Raw genomic sequence first — 17,230 nt, 5'->3', positions numbered from 1 at the left:
GTGCAACTCCACATGTAGAGTTGTACTATTCACAAATCTACCAAAACTCTATTTTAGATTTAGGATAGATAATCCAATAAATGGGTGTTTTTGTGAGTTTGTTATTTATTATAGATTTAGAGAAACTTTTACATGATCCAATGTGAGTACTCTTAGCGCACCCATCGATCCCAACCGGTATGATTACTCATCACAGATTGGATTACCATAAATTAATGTCACATATTTATGTGGTACAATGTTGTCATCCCATGAATTCATTTTGTTTGAGAGATGGATTTGTTAGTGATGATTTTTCATTTTTTAAAGTTGATGTGTATTTTAAAATTATTATTAAGTATAAGATAAATTACTATTAAATTTTTATCCAATTGTTATTTTAAAGTTATATCAGCTTTGAATTGATAAAAAGATAGTTCCTAACGTTATTCTAAAAAGATATCGCGATAATTTTATTATTTAGATTGTTAATACCTCGGATAATAAGTGCTAGAGAGTTCTTATAGGACCTAATTGTCTAAATAGATCTTGAACAGTCCACCACTCGACTCGACCACCCATGGGAAAAAACTTTCTTTTTTATTTTTGTTTGTGCCAAGGAAAAAATAAAAAATAAATTCTAAAGGTATTCCATTATGGTGGGAATAGCTAGCGCACTATCCCTACCTTTTTTTTAAAGGAATATTTATTTCTCATTTTAGGGCAATAATTATTCCATATGTGACAATTGTGGTTTGAGGTTGTGACAATCGTTTGTTGATTGCTGAACAACCAATCTCCATAAAATGAGAGGAAAAAAAATGTCATAATAAAGTCTTCATTTCACCTAAAATTATTGAGAGCCCTTACTATCAAGATCAATAGGATGTGGTGTAAACTCACTTATTTATGGCATCCACTCAGATTTAGATACATCAACTTGATACACAAAATAGAATAAACACAAAAACACTAGATTACCCCATCCTTGGTATGGTTCCGGAAACTACCGATCTACCTACACCCGCCTCTTCTGCCAAACGCCACTGCCGAAATTAACGACAGGCCACTATAGCACCTCCTACACATAAAGCCCTCCGATCGTGATTTCTCTAAGAAGCCACCCTCCCAATCATTTTCTCGACAACCAATCAAATCAAATAGAGAGAGTGCAAAATGAAAATGGGTTTCAGTTGGAAGAAGAAACCAGGGGCAAAAGTTTGCTTAGTGACTCAGAGCTGAAGCGAATAGGAAACGGGGAGGGTTTTGACTTGTGGAAGATCGGTATAGGACATTGTTGCTAGCTTGCCGAGTAATGGTGGCGAGTTGACTCAGTGAGTCGGCGACGAGTTCAATAGGCACTAAAAGCTTCTGATCGATCAAAGTTTCCGAGAAAGGAAGGGAATTGGGTGGGGAAAGGAGTGCTTTCGCTTGCACAAAGAGTGGGTTGAGATTTTGATCGAGTTTGAGATTTTGATGATGAAATAGCCATGATAACCAAAAGGATTTGGTGTTTTCATATCTATTATATTTTTTGTTTTCTGTTAACTTGTCAACCTCTAATTGGATGTTGTACAATAGAGGCTTTACAGTCCATTCGGATAGAAGGTATTCTCAAAATTATTAACCTTATGTTTGAGTGAAACAATCATAAAATATAATTACAAAAATAAAATAAATATAATGACAATATTTTTAACAACTTTATTTTTTATCTTTTATTTTCTATTATCAAGTTAAAGACATTAACAAATAACTCAAAATACTCATAAAAACACAAAAATTGTTTTCATTCTTATATCACTTCAAAACATTTTTAAAACAAAAATAAAAAACATTGTCCATAACACTTTAACAGGTATACCCATTACTCCCCTTTTAACCGGCAAGGAAAAAATTATCACATGTTGTACGTTGGGTAAAAAAGACGGAACAGGACCCTCTCCAGTTCAACTGAACTAGAGAGTATTCAGTTAGTTATAGGGCACGGGTATTTTTGTCATTTCATATTTTTTTGGACAAATATGCCCTTGCCCTATAACTAACTCGATCCTCTTGAACTAGAGAGGATCCAAATTCAAAAAAGACTACCAAGTTAAGATGACGGAACAGTAACAGATTAAATAATCTAAGCATTTTCTAAAAATAATTAGACATAAAAATATCAAAAATAAAAGTAATTCCATTGAGATAAAGTAAGGTTATCTCCCATAAAAGAAAGGGTTTTTTTTTTTTTTTTTATGACAAGTTTTCTATATTGTTTGAAAGTTAGGATTGATTGTATGTAACTATAAAAAAAAATCTAATATGCTATTTTGAATGACTCAATATTTTATTTTTATAGTTAGCATGGTGGGATATGAGTGGGATGTGAGTGTACAACCAAGCATTTCTCTTTATTTTAGAGAAATGCTTTGTTGTACACTCTCATCCCACTCATATTCCACCCTTGTCTACGTGGACCAATAATGTTGTTAAAAAAATTAGGGTTCGACTACACTCTCTCTCTACACTCTCTCACATTATTGGTCCAAGTAGACAATTGTGAGATAAAAATGAAATGGGAGTGTATAACCAAGCATTTCTCTTTATTTAATCTTAATATGAAATATATTAATAATAGTACCACTATACTTGATCTTAAGAAAAGATTTTTTACAGGAAGGTTGGCTAGAGATTTCTAAAACCAACCCTAATTGAATTGACCCCCATCCTAACGAAATTAATTTGATTGAGACATAGACTTACCAATTCAACATAGATATTATATATTTCGTAGAATCATAACCATAGACATATTTTAGTTAATGGTTGTATAGTAGATATACCAAGTTATTGCTGCAAACCCCATGATATTATTACAGTGAGGCTCCAACTTTAATTTTATTTTTCAAGTGTGGAAACCCCAGGACCAGAAGTAATAGGATTTATTCTCATAATAAGATATGATATGTCGAATTTTTGTGTGAAAGTTCTTGAAATCCAAAATAAAATAAATGTTCGTTGTATCTATATGCATTAGGATCCCAATTCATAGACCTCTCGGTTTGAGAAATAAAAAAAACGAGAATCGAACCATTTGTTCTAGCTCTTTTTCAAATTTGATAAATGTTGGTTGATCGTATTTACTGAGGTTGAATCAACTTTTATTAATTATTTTTTTGAACTCATTCTAATTTTAAAAATTCTAAAATTAATAAAAGCGCATCCTTCTGTATATGCGTTCCTCTTTTTTTACTTTATCGTAAAAGTTACCTCTTACTAATGAACGATAAGCAAACAATAACATCACCAGTATGGGCATACCGTCGATTAATAGCTCCTATGATTCAAATGAACCTCCATCTCTTCGACAGGTCCCATTTGAACCCCTAGCCTTCAGCTGTAGAAGTTTTCAATAATAAGCTGAAGGTATTTAATTACTGAATAACTCATTAGCCACCATGAGTCCACTTACTATGAGTCTAATAAGATTATGGAAGTAAATATTCTCGTATTTATTGCTATTATACTGTTCATTATACTTCTTACTGTTTTTACATATATTATAAGTAAAAAAGCAATAGAAACTAGAATGAACAGTGCAGTAACAATAAATACGATAATATTTACTTCCATAATCTCATCGTTTCATTTTTAATTAATGTGCAATAATTCAAGATTTCGTCCCATAGAGGTGATAAATCTCTCACTAGAGAAATGTTTTTGGCAGCACCTAGAGAGATGTCTTTGTCCCAACATGATGATGTGGAAAATTGATAAAGAGGGGACGTTTAACCGTCCTGTCTCCCCCATTTTAATATAAAAAAAATCAATTTTAATAAAAAGAAAGAAAAAAAACAACAAAAAAGTGTATTTTTGTTTTTAAAATTAATTTTTTTATATTAAAAGGGGAAGAGGGGACGTTTAATCAATTCTGAATGATGTGTCAGGGTCCAACTCAGTTTGGAGGCATAATTATGAAAATGAGTAATCAATGCCAAATGAGTACTTTAGACCAAAGATTGTGACTGTGAAATTCATATTAAATCTCCCACTTTCAATTACTTTGAAAGACCTTTTTCCTATTGGCTACGCTTTCCCAATAAATTCACACCCACCAGCGACCACACATACTGCAAACGTGCAAATGTGGGGAAGAGATCAATAAATAGAGACATTAACCGGAAACACAAAAAGAAAAAAAAGAAAAAAAGAAATAAAAAGAAAACTTCACTTAATTCTTTAAATTGACGCTGTTTTTATAATTATCTTTTTAAATTTTAAAAATTTTTAATTTAGTGTACCTATCTTTCAATTATTTTATTTTTTCAATTTCATCAATTCGTTATGATTTTCTGCTAAATTCTGTAAAAATTCTCAAAATATACCTATTTGTTTTATAAACAAATATTTATATAAAAAAAAAAAATTCAAAGATTTATGGGTAGGTATTTTTGTAAATTCCCTTAAATCATGACCAATGCCTAAATTCTTGTAATTTTTTTTTTTCTCTTTTTTATACAAAAATGGTGGTATTTTAAAAATTTTAACACTCATCCATTAGGATTTAACGAAAAATTCTAATTGAAATGGGTGAAATTGAAAAATAGATCATTAAATTGAGAGTTTTTAAAACTTTGAGAGATTAAATGATTTTTTTTTTTTTTTTTTTTTTTTTAAAAATGTTACATAGCAAAAACAGTTGCAAAATAACAAAGTTTTTCTCCTAACTCCAAATTGAATTGAAAAAATAAAAACCTTTTTCAAGGTTTTGGTTTGGGTTGATAGGTGGTTCGGTGGGTTGATAGGTGGCCTACCATTGGTCCATTGGCGTGCCTTTTTGATACCTTTTCTCAAACAAAATTGCATCATTTAATATTTTGATTGGTATACTTAAAATGAGTACGTAGCCAATCAACCTTTTTTCTCTTCGAAGGAGCCAATCGAACTAAGAAAATCAGCTTTCTGAAATGAAAATGAAAATGAAAATGACACAGCTTGGGTTTTAGCGAAGTCATGTATTAATCAGAGAGGATCGAAGACAACTGAGGTAAAGAAGGATGGACCCCTATGATATGAATTTTTAAGGTGATAGCAGTAGGAGCTTTCAAAGAAACAACATAGAAGACATGACACTAAATCCCTTCTATTTTTTCTTTCTTTTTGTTTGGTGAAAAAAGCAAAATTAGTCTAATAGTTGCACTTATTTGCAATAAGCTCAATGTGGTATAAAAATATGTTGAGAGCTTATTGTCGTATGCAAAAATAACAAATAAGTCCTTGCAAAGCAACTTTGGTCCACATTTTTTACGCAAACCGTCAAATGCCACATCAGCACAAATTATGATGTGTTACTCATAATAATAATAATAATAATAATAAAAGATTTATAGAATATAAAAACTATAAATATATAATCTTTTTTTTTAAAAAATAAAAATAAAATAAAAATTTGAGGGGGTGGCTTGTTAAGTCTGTCCTTGTCATTGGATGGATCTGGTATGTTGGGAACTGGGAGTTTCAACATGCATAGTACCAACCACCGCTCAACGTTCATCGAAAACACCTAAAACTAAAGTGGGCGCTTACATGTACTATTGTGGACGGACCACTCGATTATGCTAAACTACTTGGAGCCAAGATTTCTTACACGCATGGTGCCTAGTATTACTTAGCCACCACAAGGAGTTGCTTGGCTAGGGGAACTACTTGGGGGCTGGGTGGCCGGACAAATGTGATCGTCAGCGTGCGTGGGACTCGTTGGACAAGATGCCCCCCCCACACTTCAGTGGAGCCTCTGCTCGGGTCGTTCTTCTCTACTTGGGGTGTGCTATCTGTCGTTTACAACCACATTTCAAGACTTTGCTTGGAGGCCGCCTATGAAGCTGCCTTGAGTGACGAGTGTTTATATGATAAAAAAAAAAAAAAAAAAAGGTGGCCAAACCACCTCCCATTTGGCCGGCCACACCCTATTCCATTTATATATATATATATATATATATATATATATATATATATATTATTATTATGAGTAATGCATGTCATAATTTGACTGATGCTAACGTGACATTTGACGGTTTCTATAAAAAATTTGGATGAAAGTTGAGTGCAATGACCTATTTGTTATTTTTGCATACCACAATGAGCTCTTAGCACATTTTTATACTACAAGAAGTTTATTGCAAATCGGTGTAATCACGTGGACTCATTTTATATATTTTTTTTTCCAACTTTTTTATTTTTTTGGGGGAGGGGGTATTTGGAGTATGTGGCTTCATCAAACAATGAACTGTGTTTACCTTATGTGCCACCCTAGAGTAGATATGATCCTCAACAAGCTAAACTTAGAGTTTGCTTGAGTCATGATGCGGGTCTTTCCCAATCAATTCATCTTATTCTACAAAGAGTTTGCTGCACTCAACAAGATTGAAAATCTACTAGTTTGAGTAGCACAACAAAGCTCATTATGACAACTAAAGAGAGAAACCAAATAGAACCTACTCTTCAGTCAAAAATAGAATATTTGACAAATTAATCTGTATATAGTCACCATGGGGGATTTTTTTTTTTTAACGAGTATCCTAGTATTTGCTGATTTGTTAATAGACAAAATGGTGATAACTACCTAGTTCCTCAGACCCAGGCTTCAACCAAAAGGTACTTCAAGATGTTCGGGAATAGTCTGCAGCAGCACTAAAGGCAGAAACCAGAGCAGCCATCCCAAGTACCTGGGTCAAGTTTCGTGTCCTAGCAGCAACAGCTGCCCCTGCTACTGCACCCGCAACCAAGCCATTCACCTGTCAATGGGAAAAGAGAAAAGAAGAAACTAAGCATTATGCTTCATTAGCTCATCAAACTGCCATCCATGTTATAAACATTGTTCTAACTATTATCAGTGTCCTACATAGGCAATCATGTCAGGCCAGAACAGGCAATAGTATGTGGATGGTAGTTCTTGCGACAAACACACCCAAACATTAGAAACTTGAGCTACCATTTCATGAGATTAAACAAAACAAACTTTCAAGACCATAAACTTGCTAATAATTTTGTTTTTGCATAAAATTAAAAGTTTGGGCCCTCTTCAGTAAGAAATTTACTAAGCCATGAACCAAGTGTTAATATGCTTTTGGCCATGAAAGTATAAAATAAGGTGCTGAAGGACAGAATAATCATGGAACATATATCCTATAGTAATTTCAGTCAAACAATCACCGTTATTATTACTTTTGATTGTGATCATTAATTAGTGGGAAACATATGTTTACTCCCTCTCCTGCAGGTCATTCCGGATCCTTGCCTTTTGAAGATTCCTTTTCTTTAACCTTGAAAAATTAGAGGCTCAATTTCCTAAAATTCGGCACATGAATGACGCAAGAGACTCTTATCCAAATGACTGCATGAATATGATGGGCTTGCCTATCAAAGGCCTACCACATGCCAACCACACATAACAAGGTTTGTAAAGTAAACATCTCCTCGTTGAAATCTATAACTAAGTCTCAACAAGACATAAGAGAAGAATCATAATGATGATAGTCTCTTTTAGCCCTCTAGAAGTTGCCAAGGGCAGAAATTCTGTTTTCAGTCCACATAAAAATTTAGTGTTGCATATTAACCATTGGCATTTCTAATTATTTTCACATGTCAATACCCAATAATGAAGCTACAGCAGAAAACTCATGCCAGATGCCCTAGCAGATGTGCTATGACCAATGCTATTATGGATGTTCCTTATGTACTAGTGATGAAAGTCAGGACCTTACCAAAAGAAAAAACTGTGTGCAGTGCATTAAAAAAGAAAAGAAAAAAAAAGCTCATATGATATTTATCTAAGTACATACAGAAATTAAAAAAGAAGACTCCCAACCGAATGAGATGACCTCTTCTCTCGCTGACCTTTTCCATGATAAATAAATCTCAATTAGAAAGAAAGAATTCTAAAGGATTTTACATGAACTTCCTGTATTTGGTTCTCTTCTCAGCTCATTTAACCTTTACCACTTTGTGTGTTTTCCAGCTTTTCAATGAATGAGAGGTAATATGCATGCCTGATTATGAGCCCCCATCATGCTGGAAATTTAGGTGTGGAGAATTTGAAAAAGGAAGAAAATGGAACATAAAAATGTTGGGAATCACTGAAACTCAACAGTAAGGCAAATGTTAATTTACCTTTCAGACAATTATTGCCTCACACTCATCACATAATAAGTTTTGCAAAGGAACTCAAGCAATTTGTCCTTAGGATACAATACTGCCTGGTATTAATGGCAGGTTACAAATTCTGAACACCAATCTAAACTAAAAATTGTGTAACAGCAATGTCAATTTTAAGTAAAATGAAAGTGAAATACCAAATGAAGTAGCACTCACTATTATAAAAGAAACGAAATGGTGCATTTCAACCATCATAACTATTGAAAAATACGACACTTATTGGCAGTTATTTGAGTTCAAAAAATTAGAAAGAAATGACATGTCTGTTTAACGTCAAAAAGACCAAATTTTGCAACAAAGTGCAAATTATGCAAACTTCACACTTGGTCACTGGGTGACACCAATGGCATGTGTCTATTCTTATAAGCCAATTTAATCCTTGTGACATATCCACTTACAAAGCACCAAAAGTTCCCCTTCCTTTCAAATGTGGTACAAACACTAAGAACACAAGTGGAGGGAAATTTTCATAAATATTATTTGAAAACTTATTTTTTATTGAAATAATCTAACACATCAGACTACCTAAAGAAAAGGAATACCAAATAAAAAAAAAATAAGTTCATGATATTGCTCATTCATACACAGCCTCTCAATGTCTTCATTAAGTAGTTCAAGATTCGAATTAAAGAATCTTCCTTGAAAAATTAGTGTCACCCCACGTGGGTATAATATTTTATGCACCACGATCTCCTATCATAACTAAAGGAGGATTCCATCCTCCCACAGAATAAAGGCCTAGAGAGTAAGTAATCTAATGCATATCAACAATGTCATCATGAAGCATTTACTTATCAAAACATTTTAGACAATTTTCGATAATGAATGTGCGAAAACAGAATGTATACAACTAACCCAATCGTTCCTTCCCCGGTATTCTTGAATTCCATAGCGAGAAACAGTATAAATTCCAGCAACAAGTCCTAATGCCCGAATTTTAAAGTGTTAAACGCAACAAACATGGCTGAACGAACTCAAACACTACCAAACAACATACTCAGAGAAACCATGAGTTTAATTACCACATTGAAAGCCGAATTTGCCGACTGTCTTTGCCTGCGTATAATTATTACCAATCAACAAAAATCAAACTTGAAGAACAGACCATATGCGCCTCAATTGAAAGAAACATAAAAGGAAAATCACGTACCACAAAAGAAGTACGAGCAACTCCAGTGAGTCCTACAAACAAAAGGAACTAAAAAATTAGAAGTAGGGAAAAAAAAAAAAAATGAAGAAGAAGAAAATTTAATTAGAGAAGCACTGAAGCAGTGAGAAAAATTACCCAGTTTACGAGCATCGTACGGACCGATACACAAGCCCCATAGAGCACCGGCCTGAATATATATACATAGGATTTCAATGATTTTAGTGTAGCAAAGAATTTATTGACCCAAAAACATATCGGTGTACTTGTTTAAGAAAAAGATCGAGTTTTGGTACCGTTCCGACGCGGAGGATGGAATCAACGGCGAGGGAGGAGCAAGGAACGACGCCGTGGAGCTCGTCTTCCATCTCTCATTTCCGATTCTTCCCTCTTCTCCTCTGATTTAGCAAAATCAAACACGAACAGGGTTTCGTCCAGTTGTGCGAAGTACCTGATTCTATCCTGAAAACGACGTTGTTTTTAAAACGCGGACAATTCAGTATACATACACGATTTGGGCTGGAACTCTGGACGGGCATCTTTCTCGAGGTGAAGCCCAGCCCAAGTCCATCTAATATTCCATGTCAAAGAAAACGACGCCGTTATTAAAAAACCTAAACTCTCCATCCAAACCCTAGGTGGCGCAGGCAGTGAACATTTTTATAGAATAGAGAGGATCATTCACACCCGCGGCTTCTGTGCCTCTCTCTCGCTCGCTCGCACGGTTTGTAATTGATCGAGTGAATCGCAGCGAAAATGAGCCGCGGGGCAGCAGCGGTGGGGGCGAAGGGGAAGAAGAAGGGAGCGACGTTCGTGGTCGACTGCGCGAAGCCGGTGGAGGACAAGATCATGGACATCGCCTCACTGGAGAAGTTCCTCCAGGAGCGCATCAAGGTCGGCGGCAAGGCCGGTGCTCTCGGCGAATCCGTCACCGTCACCCGCGAGAAGAACAAGATCTCCGTCACCTCCGACAGCACCTTCTCCAAACGGTACAAGAAAATTGCAAAACTAGATTGCTTGATTGCGATTAAATCAAATTTGTTAGATTTTGCATTCTTTCTAACCAACCTTCGTGTTTCTCAGGTATCTCAAATACTTGACAAAGAAGTACCTGAAGAAGCACAACGTGAGGGATTGGCTTCGGGTTATTGCTTCCAACAAGGACAGAAATGTTTACGAGTTGAGATACTTCAACATCGCCGAGAATGAGGGCGAGGAGGAAGAATGAACATCTGGTATTCAGTATTGAGGCCTCGTCTCTTTTATATTTTTCTCTGCTGTTTGATCTATCCAGTAGATGGGATTGTTCTGTGATTTTTTTTTTTTTTTTTGAAATTCTATGATCTCTTCAAAATTTTGTACTGCTAATTCTAGTTATCGCAGTATTAGATCTGGTTGATGCAATATGCGTTTCTTTCTGGAGTTTTGACCATGAATGCTGCTAACTTGTGTTGTTAAGGATTGTGAGTTTGTGTCATCCCATTCTCTATTTTTAGGTTCTTTTTAGAGAGATGTGTTGGCATGGGCATCCTCTATGTGACTTTTTATGTGTTGGCCACTTTCTATTGCATGACATTATGCAATTGGAGCCACAAGGAAGGCATTGTCATAATAGAAGACATCACTGGATTTATGGGATTCTTGTAATGGAATATCATTCTGGGAAGGCTTTTAAAGTTACTGTGGATCAAAACTAATTAGTGATTCATCACAAATTTAGTGGTGATTTTAAAATTCATGTCCCTAAGTGAGAGTGGGAGTGTGTGTAGCATTACTCATTTACACAATCCTTGTTTGTCTAGTTCGTTTTTTTTTTCTTCAACATTTCCATATGCGTCCATGTTGGTGCCACGGGTGTTTAAGTAATAAGAGTTAAACGACACGAAGACCAATAGAGAAACAACTGATTGAGGTAGGAATGCTATCAGCATGGCGTCCAAAGGCGCCTATTTAGCCACAAAATAGGCGCAAAAGTTAGTATTTTCCGGCCGGACGGGGTGAGAGGAGAGATTATGAGATAATTGGGGAGATACGCAATCAACTGTCAGCTCCAGGTTGGAGAGGGCAAGAAGCACAGTGGAGGAGTCTCTGCAGATGGCACTAGGGGTGGGCACGGGGCAGGGCGCAGCGGTTTTCCGCCCTTTTTGGCCCCGCCTCGCACCTCTATGGGTTGAAGATTTTCGACCCACAAACTGCACCTAATAGAGACAGTTCGTGCGGGGCGGGTATTTTTGAGTGGTATTTAAGTAATTTTGATTTTGTTTTGTAAAAAAAAATTCAAAAAAATACTGGTTTTTTTAATAAAAAAAAATTAGATTTATATTTTTTTGTAACAGAATCTTATGTATGCAAAGTAGAACTTTTGTTTTTGGGGATTTCATTCTGTTTCAGAGCCCTTTAAATTTTGGTCCTTCAACATGGTAACATGTATCTTTCGATCGTTCCTATTTCCATATAGTAACGTTTTTCATGAAATTAGTCTTGTAAACTAAACCAAAAGCCTCATTTCAATAATTAATAGAAAGTTTTGTTTTCTTATAAAGATAAAATTCTAAGAAACATGATTTTTATTTTCTCCCATCAACAAAGCATAATGAATCAATGATAAGAGTAAAAAGCTTTAAAGCTGTAGTATTTCATTATTCCATGTCTTCAATTTTCTTGTCTTTTTCAGAAGTAATGAAGAGATTATTTCAAATATCAAAACAATGAAAATATGTACAATTTAACATCCCATGAAATTGAACCATAAAAATTGTATTTTCCACACAATGAAATGAGTCCAGTAGTTAGTAAACAACTAAACATGCAAAAAAAATAATAGTCCACTAGTTAGTAAATATGCAAAAATATAATAGTGAACCAAAACAAATTAAAACAAAAGGAAGAAGATGAAGAGAGAGAGAGAGAGAGAGAGAGAGATTCCATGCTCTAGCCTTCTAGGAAGCTCCATAACTTGCAAGGCTGCAACACAAACAAACAAATCCTAAAGTTTCAACATAACCAAAATGTCCAAACGAAGCTAGTAGCACACATAAAATTTAAGTTACATAAAAAAAACTAAAAGATAGTAGTAGAATGCCAGAATGCAACTTTAGTCTTCTTCACTCTCCACTCCTCAGTCTTTACGTCACTAATCCCCCTCAAGCAAAATATTGATGTTCTTCAAAGTTATTTTTACAAAGAATGAAACCAAGAAAAAAAAAAGAATTACATTCTCGATTGAAATCAATAATTAGAATTTATAAATAGCAAAATAAATGAAAAAATGAATAATAGAAAGCTTACCTAAATCAAGCTTATAACTTTTAGCATCTTCAACCATCTCTGTGTCACTGCTTAGGGGTTTTGAACTTAACTAGTTTTGTGCACATACCAATGCTTCAATTGTATTTGGGGCCAATAAACTTCGAAAAGGAACCAACACACGCCCTCCAGTACTAAATGCTGACTCTGAAGCAATTGTTGTAATGGGAATGACCAATACAATACGTGTTATCTGGGCAAGTACTGAGAATTTGGTTGAATTCATCTTTCACCAATTTAAAATATCGAAATTTACATTTAGTTTTTCAACCTCCTCCATCAAATATCGATCTATATCCGATTTGCAATGAATATCACTTTTAGAAGTTAGGTACTTATGAAACCTATTCATGAAGTGAAGCGAAATGTTCTCAGTTTCTTCTACATTGATTGAGGAACCTTGAGGAAATGCACTATCATGTTCAACTTGAGATGAACTCTCTCCAACATCGAAGTGATCATATAATTGCTGAAGGTTGTGCTTCAATTTTTTCACAATTTTATTACATTGCTCCTCACTAAGAACATCTTTGAACCAATATTCTAATGACCCTAACTTGGTTCGTGGATTAAGTATAACAACAATAAACATCAACACATTAACCCTATCAAGATCCCCCCAATACTTATTGTACTTCGTCAACATTTTCTCCACCATAGAACTCAATATATAATCACCACTCTCACTATAAGCTTGTAAATGCATTTGAATGCCACAAATTTCTTGAAAATACATATTACATGTCACATACAAAGACCTTGAAAGTTGCATTGTAACTTCTTAAAAAAGTTTGAGAAACTTGAGAAAAATCCTAATACGAGCCCAATCATCATAATTAGGTCTCAAACATTTTTTACCTCTTTTTTCATCAAACAACGAAGAAACATAATTTCCATCGTGCTATTCCATTAGTTCAAAAGCACTTTGACATTTTTCAGCACCTTCCAACATCTTAAATGTAGAATTTCATCTAGTTGGAACATCAAGGCATAACAAACCCTTGAAAGTAATTGTTTCTCTTTCTATACAAGTCTTAAAGTTCTCAAATCTTGAAGGAGAAGACTTCACATATTTCACAGCACTTCTAACCTTCACAATTGAGTCATCAACTTCTTTCAAACCCTCAGACACAATTAGATTTAAAATGTGTGCACAACACCTCACTAAATCATACATATCTAACTGTGACAGTGAAAATGTTACTAATACCCCACTGAATCATATATATCTCAATCTTTTGTCCAATGGTCTTACCTTTATGACTAGGAATTAAACAAAAATTTAAAACCCTTTTGTGCAAGTTCCATTCACTATCAATCCAATGAGCAGTGACACATGTAATTAAGGTTCTGCACCGAAGTCCAACAATTAGTGGTAAGACAAACATGGGCACCAGTTGTCAAAAACATTGCCCTCAACTTTTCGTTCTTAGGCATAAAAAGCTTAACACAATCCATCATTACAGTATAACAGGAAGGGATTAAAAACCTAGGTTCAACTGTCTTCATGGACTCCTGAAATCCATCACCTTCCACAAATCTAAATGACAACTCATCCATGATTATCATCTTAGAAATTGCTACCCTTATTTTTGAAGCATTATATTTAGCAATCACAAGATCCCCCTCCCCCCCCCCCCCCCCCCCCCCCCTCCCACTCCCACTCCCACTCCCACTCCCACACCCACTTGTCCTTCTCTCTTAGCCTTAAAACTTAACTTTGGTTGGGACTTATCAAACCTATCATAAATTTTTTTGCAGCTTCTCCTGATATGTTGTAGCATGGATGGAGTATCATGGCTTCTAGGGTGACAACTAAAGAAACCCCCACAATAATTACATTTTGATTTAGGATCCTCGGGATCACCCTCCTCTAATTTTGTAAAATGTTCTCAAACCGTTGATGTAGACTCAATTTTTTTAAATTTTGGTGGGAGAGCTGAATTAGGATTTTGAGGGCCAATAGTTGCTGTAAATCCAACCCCAACACATTCAACATTATCATTATCAATGGGAGGCATGGTACTATCCAAAAGACTAGGCCTAGATGAAGTAGAACTAGAACCAATGGTCTTATGACTCTTATTACCACTACTTGAATTACCATCCATGACTTGAATCTACAATAACTGGGGAAAAAAAAAAAAAAACTATAATCAATAGCAGCTAGAGCATAAATTGATAAACATATGCCAAATGATATGATAAGCAGGAGATAAGATTAGAAGCAGTTTCTGATCTTCAAGTTAATCGAAAAAAAAAAAAAAACCACAAAAAAATAAAATAAATTCAAGTGCACAAAAGCTCTCTAATTTGCATGCTAACTGTACAAGTAAAGCCTTCATCAAATGCGATATATGGCTTGTGTTTACAATGAAAAGAGAGAAGAAGGATTACTGAGAGGGCTATGGCGAACATATTACAAGAATCTCTGCTAATGACCATCCAATGAACATATTACAACGAACGTTATCTGCTTTTTTTTGGGTGTCCTTCGGCTCATTTTGAGGCAATCAAGTTCTAGTGGTGCAGTAACATTTAGGCAGAACATCTCGAGAATCCAAACAAATTGTAAAGTTAAAAAAGCCAAGCAATCACCACAGAGAAGATTGGTGAAAGACATGAGAGGCCAGGGCTGTTGTTATATGCATAGAACTTTTTTTTTTCTTTTTTTTTCTTTTGTAATACCTGATATAGCAAGTTCATATAATATGAAAATGTAATATACAATCTAAACTCCATACATTCATAACAATCTTAAACTCTCTAGACTCATAACAAGAACAAAATATTTGATATATTTTGCTCTATCAAATCTTACAGTCTTTCTAAGCACTCAAACAAAGACAACCACCTAGAAGAAAAAAAAGAAAAAGAAAATAGAAAGCATATAATACCTGCAAATGCAAACCTGAACAAGATCCGTGATTCCGTGAGCTTTGATTCTCTGAAAATACCTGCAAACCCAAACAATGAAGTGAATGAACCACCGAACCAGCATGAAAACCAATAAACCACCAGAAAATGGAAGAGTCTAAACCCTAGAAATTATCAAAACGAAGAAAGTAGGGATTGAGGAGTGAGGATGGAAGGAATCCGGACTTAGGGCTTTGGGTCTTTGGTTGAAGATTGAAGAAGAAGAAGAGGTGAAGCTTAAAAAAGGTTGATGAAGAAAAAAGATTGAAGAAGGTTGAAATGTTGAATGGTGAATCGGTGATGAAGATTGAAGAAGTGGCACTGAAGAGTGAAGGGTGTGCACTGTGTAGCACAACACAGTGAGGGAAAAAAGAAAAGTGAAGGGCTGAAAGTAGGGGTGTACAAACGGAGCGGTTATAACCGCTTTAAAATTGCTAACTGCTTATAACCGCTAATCGCTTTTAAAAGCGGTCATAAATAACCAATAACCGCCTAGGCGGAGGCGGTTAGCGGTTATAGGGTTTGGGAAAAGCGGTTAATAACCGCTTATATATATTAAAATATTTTAAAAAATTAATAAAAACCCTGGAACTGGGGAGAGGGGCGTCATTTTGGGCATTCAGCAATGCCCAAAACGACGCCGTTTTAGAGATTATATAAATTCATATTTTAGGTTTAGGGTTGGATCAGTTTCTTCATTTCATTTTCCTCTCTTCACCTTGCGCCGCTCGCCCTGTCGCCCAGTCTCTCGTGAGTCTCGCCTCCTCTCTCGTCTCTCCTCCGGCCTCCACTCTCCAGCGCCGTTCGGACCTCTTCGCTCATCTCGTCTCCGCCGCCACTGCTACACTGAAAGGTTCTTTCGTTTCTTTCGTTTCTTTTCTCTGTTTTTTCTCTTTGATTTTTTGTTTCATTCGTGTGCCTTATCTGACTTCGATTTTAGCGGTTTTGTTCTAGTTTTTGATTGGGGGATTGCTTTGAATATTAGGGTTTGATCGAGCTTTGGAGAAGTATGAAATTTTCGGAGGGGTATCTAGTTTTGGGTGAAGATCTTTGTATTTGTGGTAAGTGTTCTAGTATTGGGATTGCTTTGAATATTATGTTCATGTGTTTTTTTGTGGGAAGAAATTTCTTTCTTTTTTCCTTCTATTTTGGTAACCCTGTAGATGAATTCATGCCTTATGTATGTGATTGATTATTTAATGGGTTATTTTCAAAACGTACAGTTAGGGTTCATTTAGTTGTCACAAATGAGAATTGAGATTATGTGTTCTTCTTTTGTTTACCAGTACAAGAATAGATAAAACTTTGCGATTGTTAGAATTAGACCTGAGAAATGAATATATATTTTTAGAAAATTATTGCGGTAATTTGATCTGAGAATAGTTTTTAAGTAAATAGAATGAAGTGATTTTATTTTATTTCCTTTTCTGTTTACTGGATTTTGGAAGATATTATTTCTTCATTTTAGGGTTTATATTTTTCATTTTGGGTTGTTGTTTACTGCTTAGGTCAGAATCATTTTTTGTTGGCATTCAGGAGTTGGAGGAATTTGTGAAAAGCTAGGTAAATGTTTGTAAATTTACTAAATTAGTTGAAACTTTTCATTTGTGCATTTTATTATTTATGAAACTTACTTTTCAATTAACTACCACTTCTTGTTTTGTAGATGACGATCAATCAAGG

At 35.0% G+C, this 17,230-nt stretch overlaps 2 protein-coding genes and 1 long non-coding RNA gene across 3 annotated transcripts; 2 read left to right on the top strand and 1 right to left on the bottom strand.

Moving 5' to 3' along the window:
* Nucleotides 1–6,324: 6,324 nt before the first annotated feature.
* Nucleotides 6,325–9,782, bottom strand: LOC133883069 (outer envelope pore protein 16-4, chloroplastic). Its single transcript, XM_062322265.1, has 6 exons — nucleotides 9,622–9,782; nucleotides 9,464–9,515; nucleotides 9,329–9,360; nucleotides 9,201–9,234; nucleotides 9,034–9,101; nucleotides 6,325–6,758 (listed from the first exon to the last, which is right to left on the bottom strand). Exons 1-6 carry the CDS (start codon nucleotides 9,691–9,693, stop codon nucleotides 6,624–6,626), a joined length of 393 nt encoding a protein of 130 aa, XP_062178249.1. The 5' UTR covers nucleotides 9,694–9,782; the 3' UTR covers nucleotides 6,325–6,623.
* Nucleotides 9,783–9,969: 187 nt separating this feature from the next.
* On the top strand, nucleotides 9,970–10,729 carry LOC133851592 (large ribosomal subunit protein eL22z-like). The gene is made up of 2 exons (XM_062288071.1): nucleotides 9,970–10,314; nucleotides 10,409–10,729. Exons 1-2 carry the CDS (start codon nucleotides 10,082–10,084, stop codon nucleotides 10,551–10,553), a joined length of 378 nt encoding a protein of 125 aa, XP_062144055.1. The 5' UTR covers nucleotides 9,970–10,081; the 3' UTR covers nucleotides 10,554–10,729.
* Nucleotides 10,730–16,238: 5,509 nt separating this feature from the next.
* Nucleotides 16,239–17,230, top strand: LOC133851263 (uncharacterized). Its single transcript, XR_009895785.1, has 4 exons — nucleotides 16,239–16,400; nucleotides 16,533–16,608; nucleotides 17,056–17,110; nucleotides 17,214–17,230. It is a non-coding gene; the product is annotated as an uncharacterized LOC133851263 (long non-coding RNA).

This window comes from Alnus glutinosa, chromosome 12 (genome assembly GCF_958979055.1).
Source record: "Alnus glutinosa chromosome 12, dhAlnGlut1.1, whole genome shotgun sequence".
In the NCBI taxonomy this organism is placed as follows: domain Eukaryota; kingdom Viridiplantae; phylum Streptophyta; class Magnoliopsida; order Fagales; family Betulaceae; genus Alnus; species Alnus glutinosa.
This window is presented reverse-complemented; position numbering and strand designations above follow the sequence as displayed.

Bases quoted from the DNA above. Each gene is read 5' to 3' on its own strand.
- LOC133883069 (XM_062322265.1), bottom strand. From the start codon at position 9,693: ATGGAAGACGAGCTCCACGGCGTCGTTCCTTGCTCCTCCCTCGCCGTT. The intron at 9,235-9,328 runs GTACGTGATTTT...AATTATACGCAG, and splicing joins TTGCTCGTACTTCTTTTGTG to GCAAAGACAGTCGGCAAATT. The intron at 9,102-9,200 runs GTAATTAAACTC...TTCGGGCATTAG, and splicing joins CAAATTCGGCTTTCAATGTG to GACTTGTTGCTGGAATTTAT.
- LOC133851592 (XM_062288071.1), top strand. From the start codon at position 10,082: ATGAGCCGCGGGGCAGCAGCGGTGGGGGCGAAGGGGAAGAAGAAGGGA. The intron at 10,315-10,408 runs GTACAAGAAAAT...CGTGTTTCTCAG, and splicing joins GACAGCACCTTCTCCAAACG to GTATCTCAAATACTTGACAA.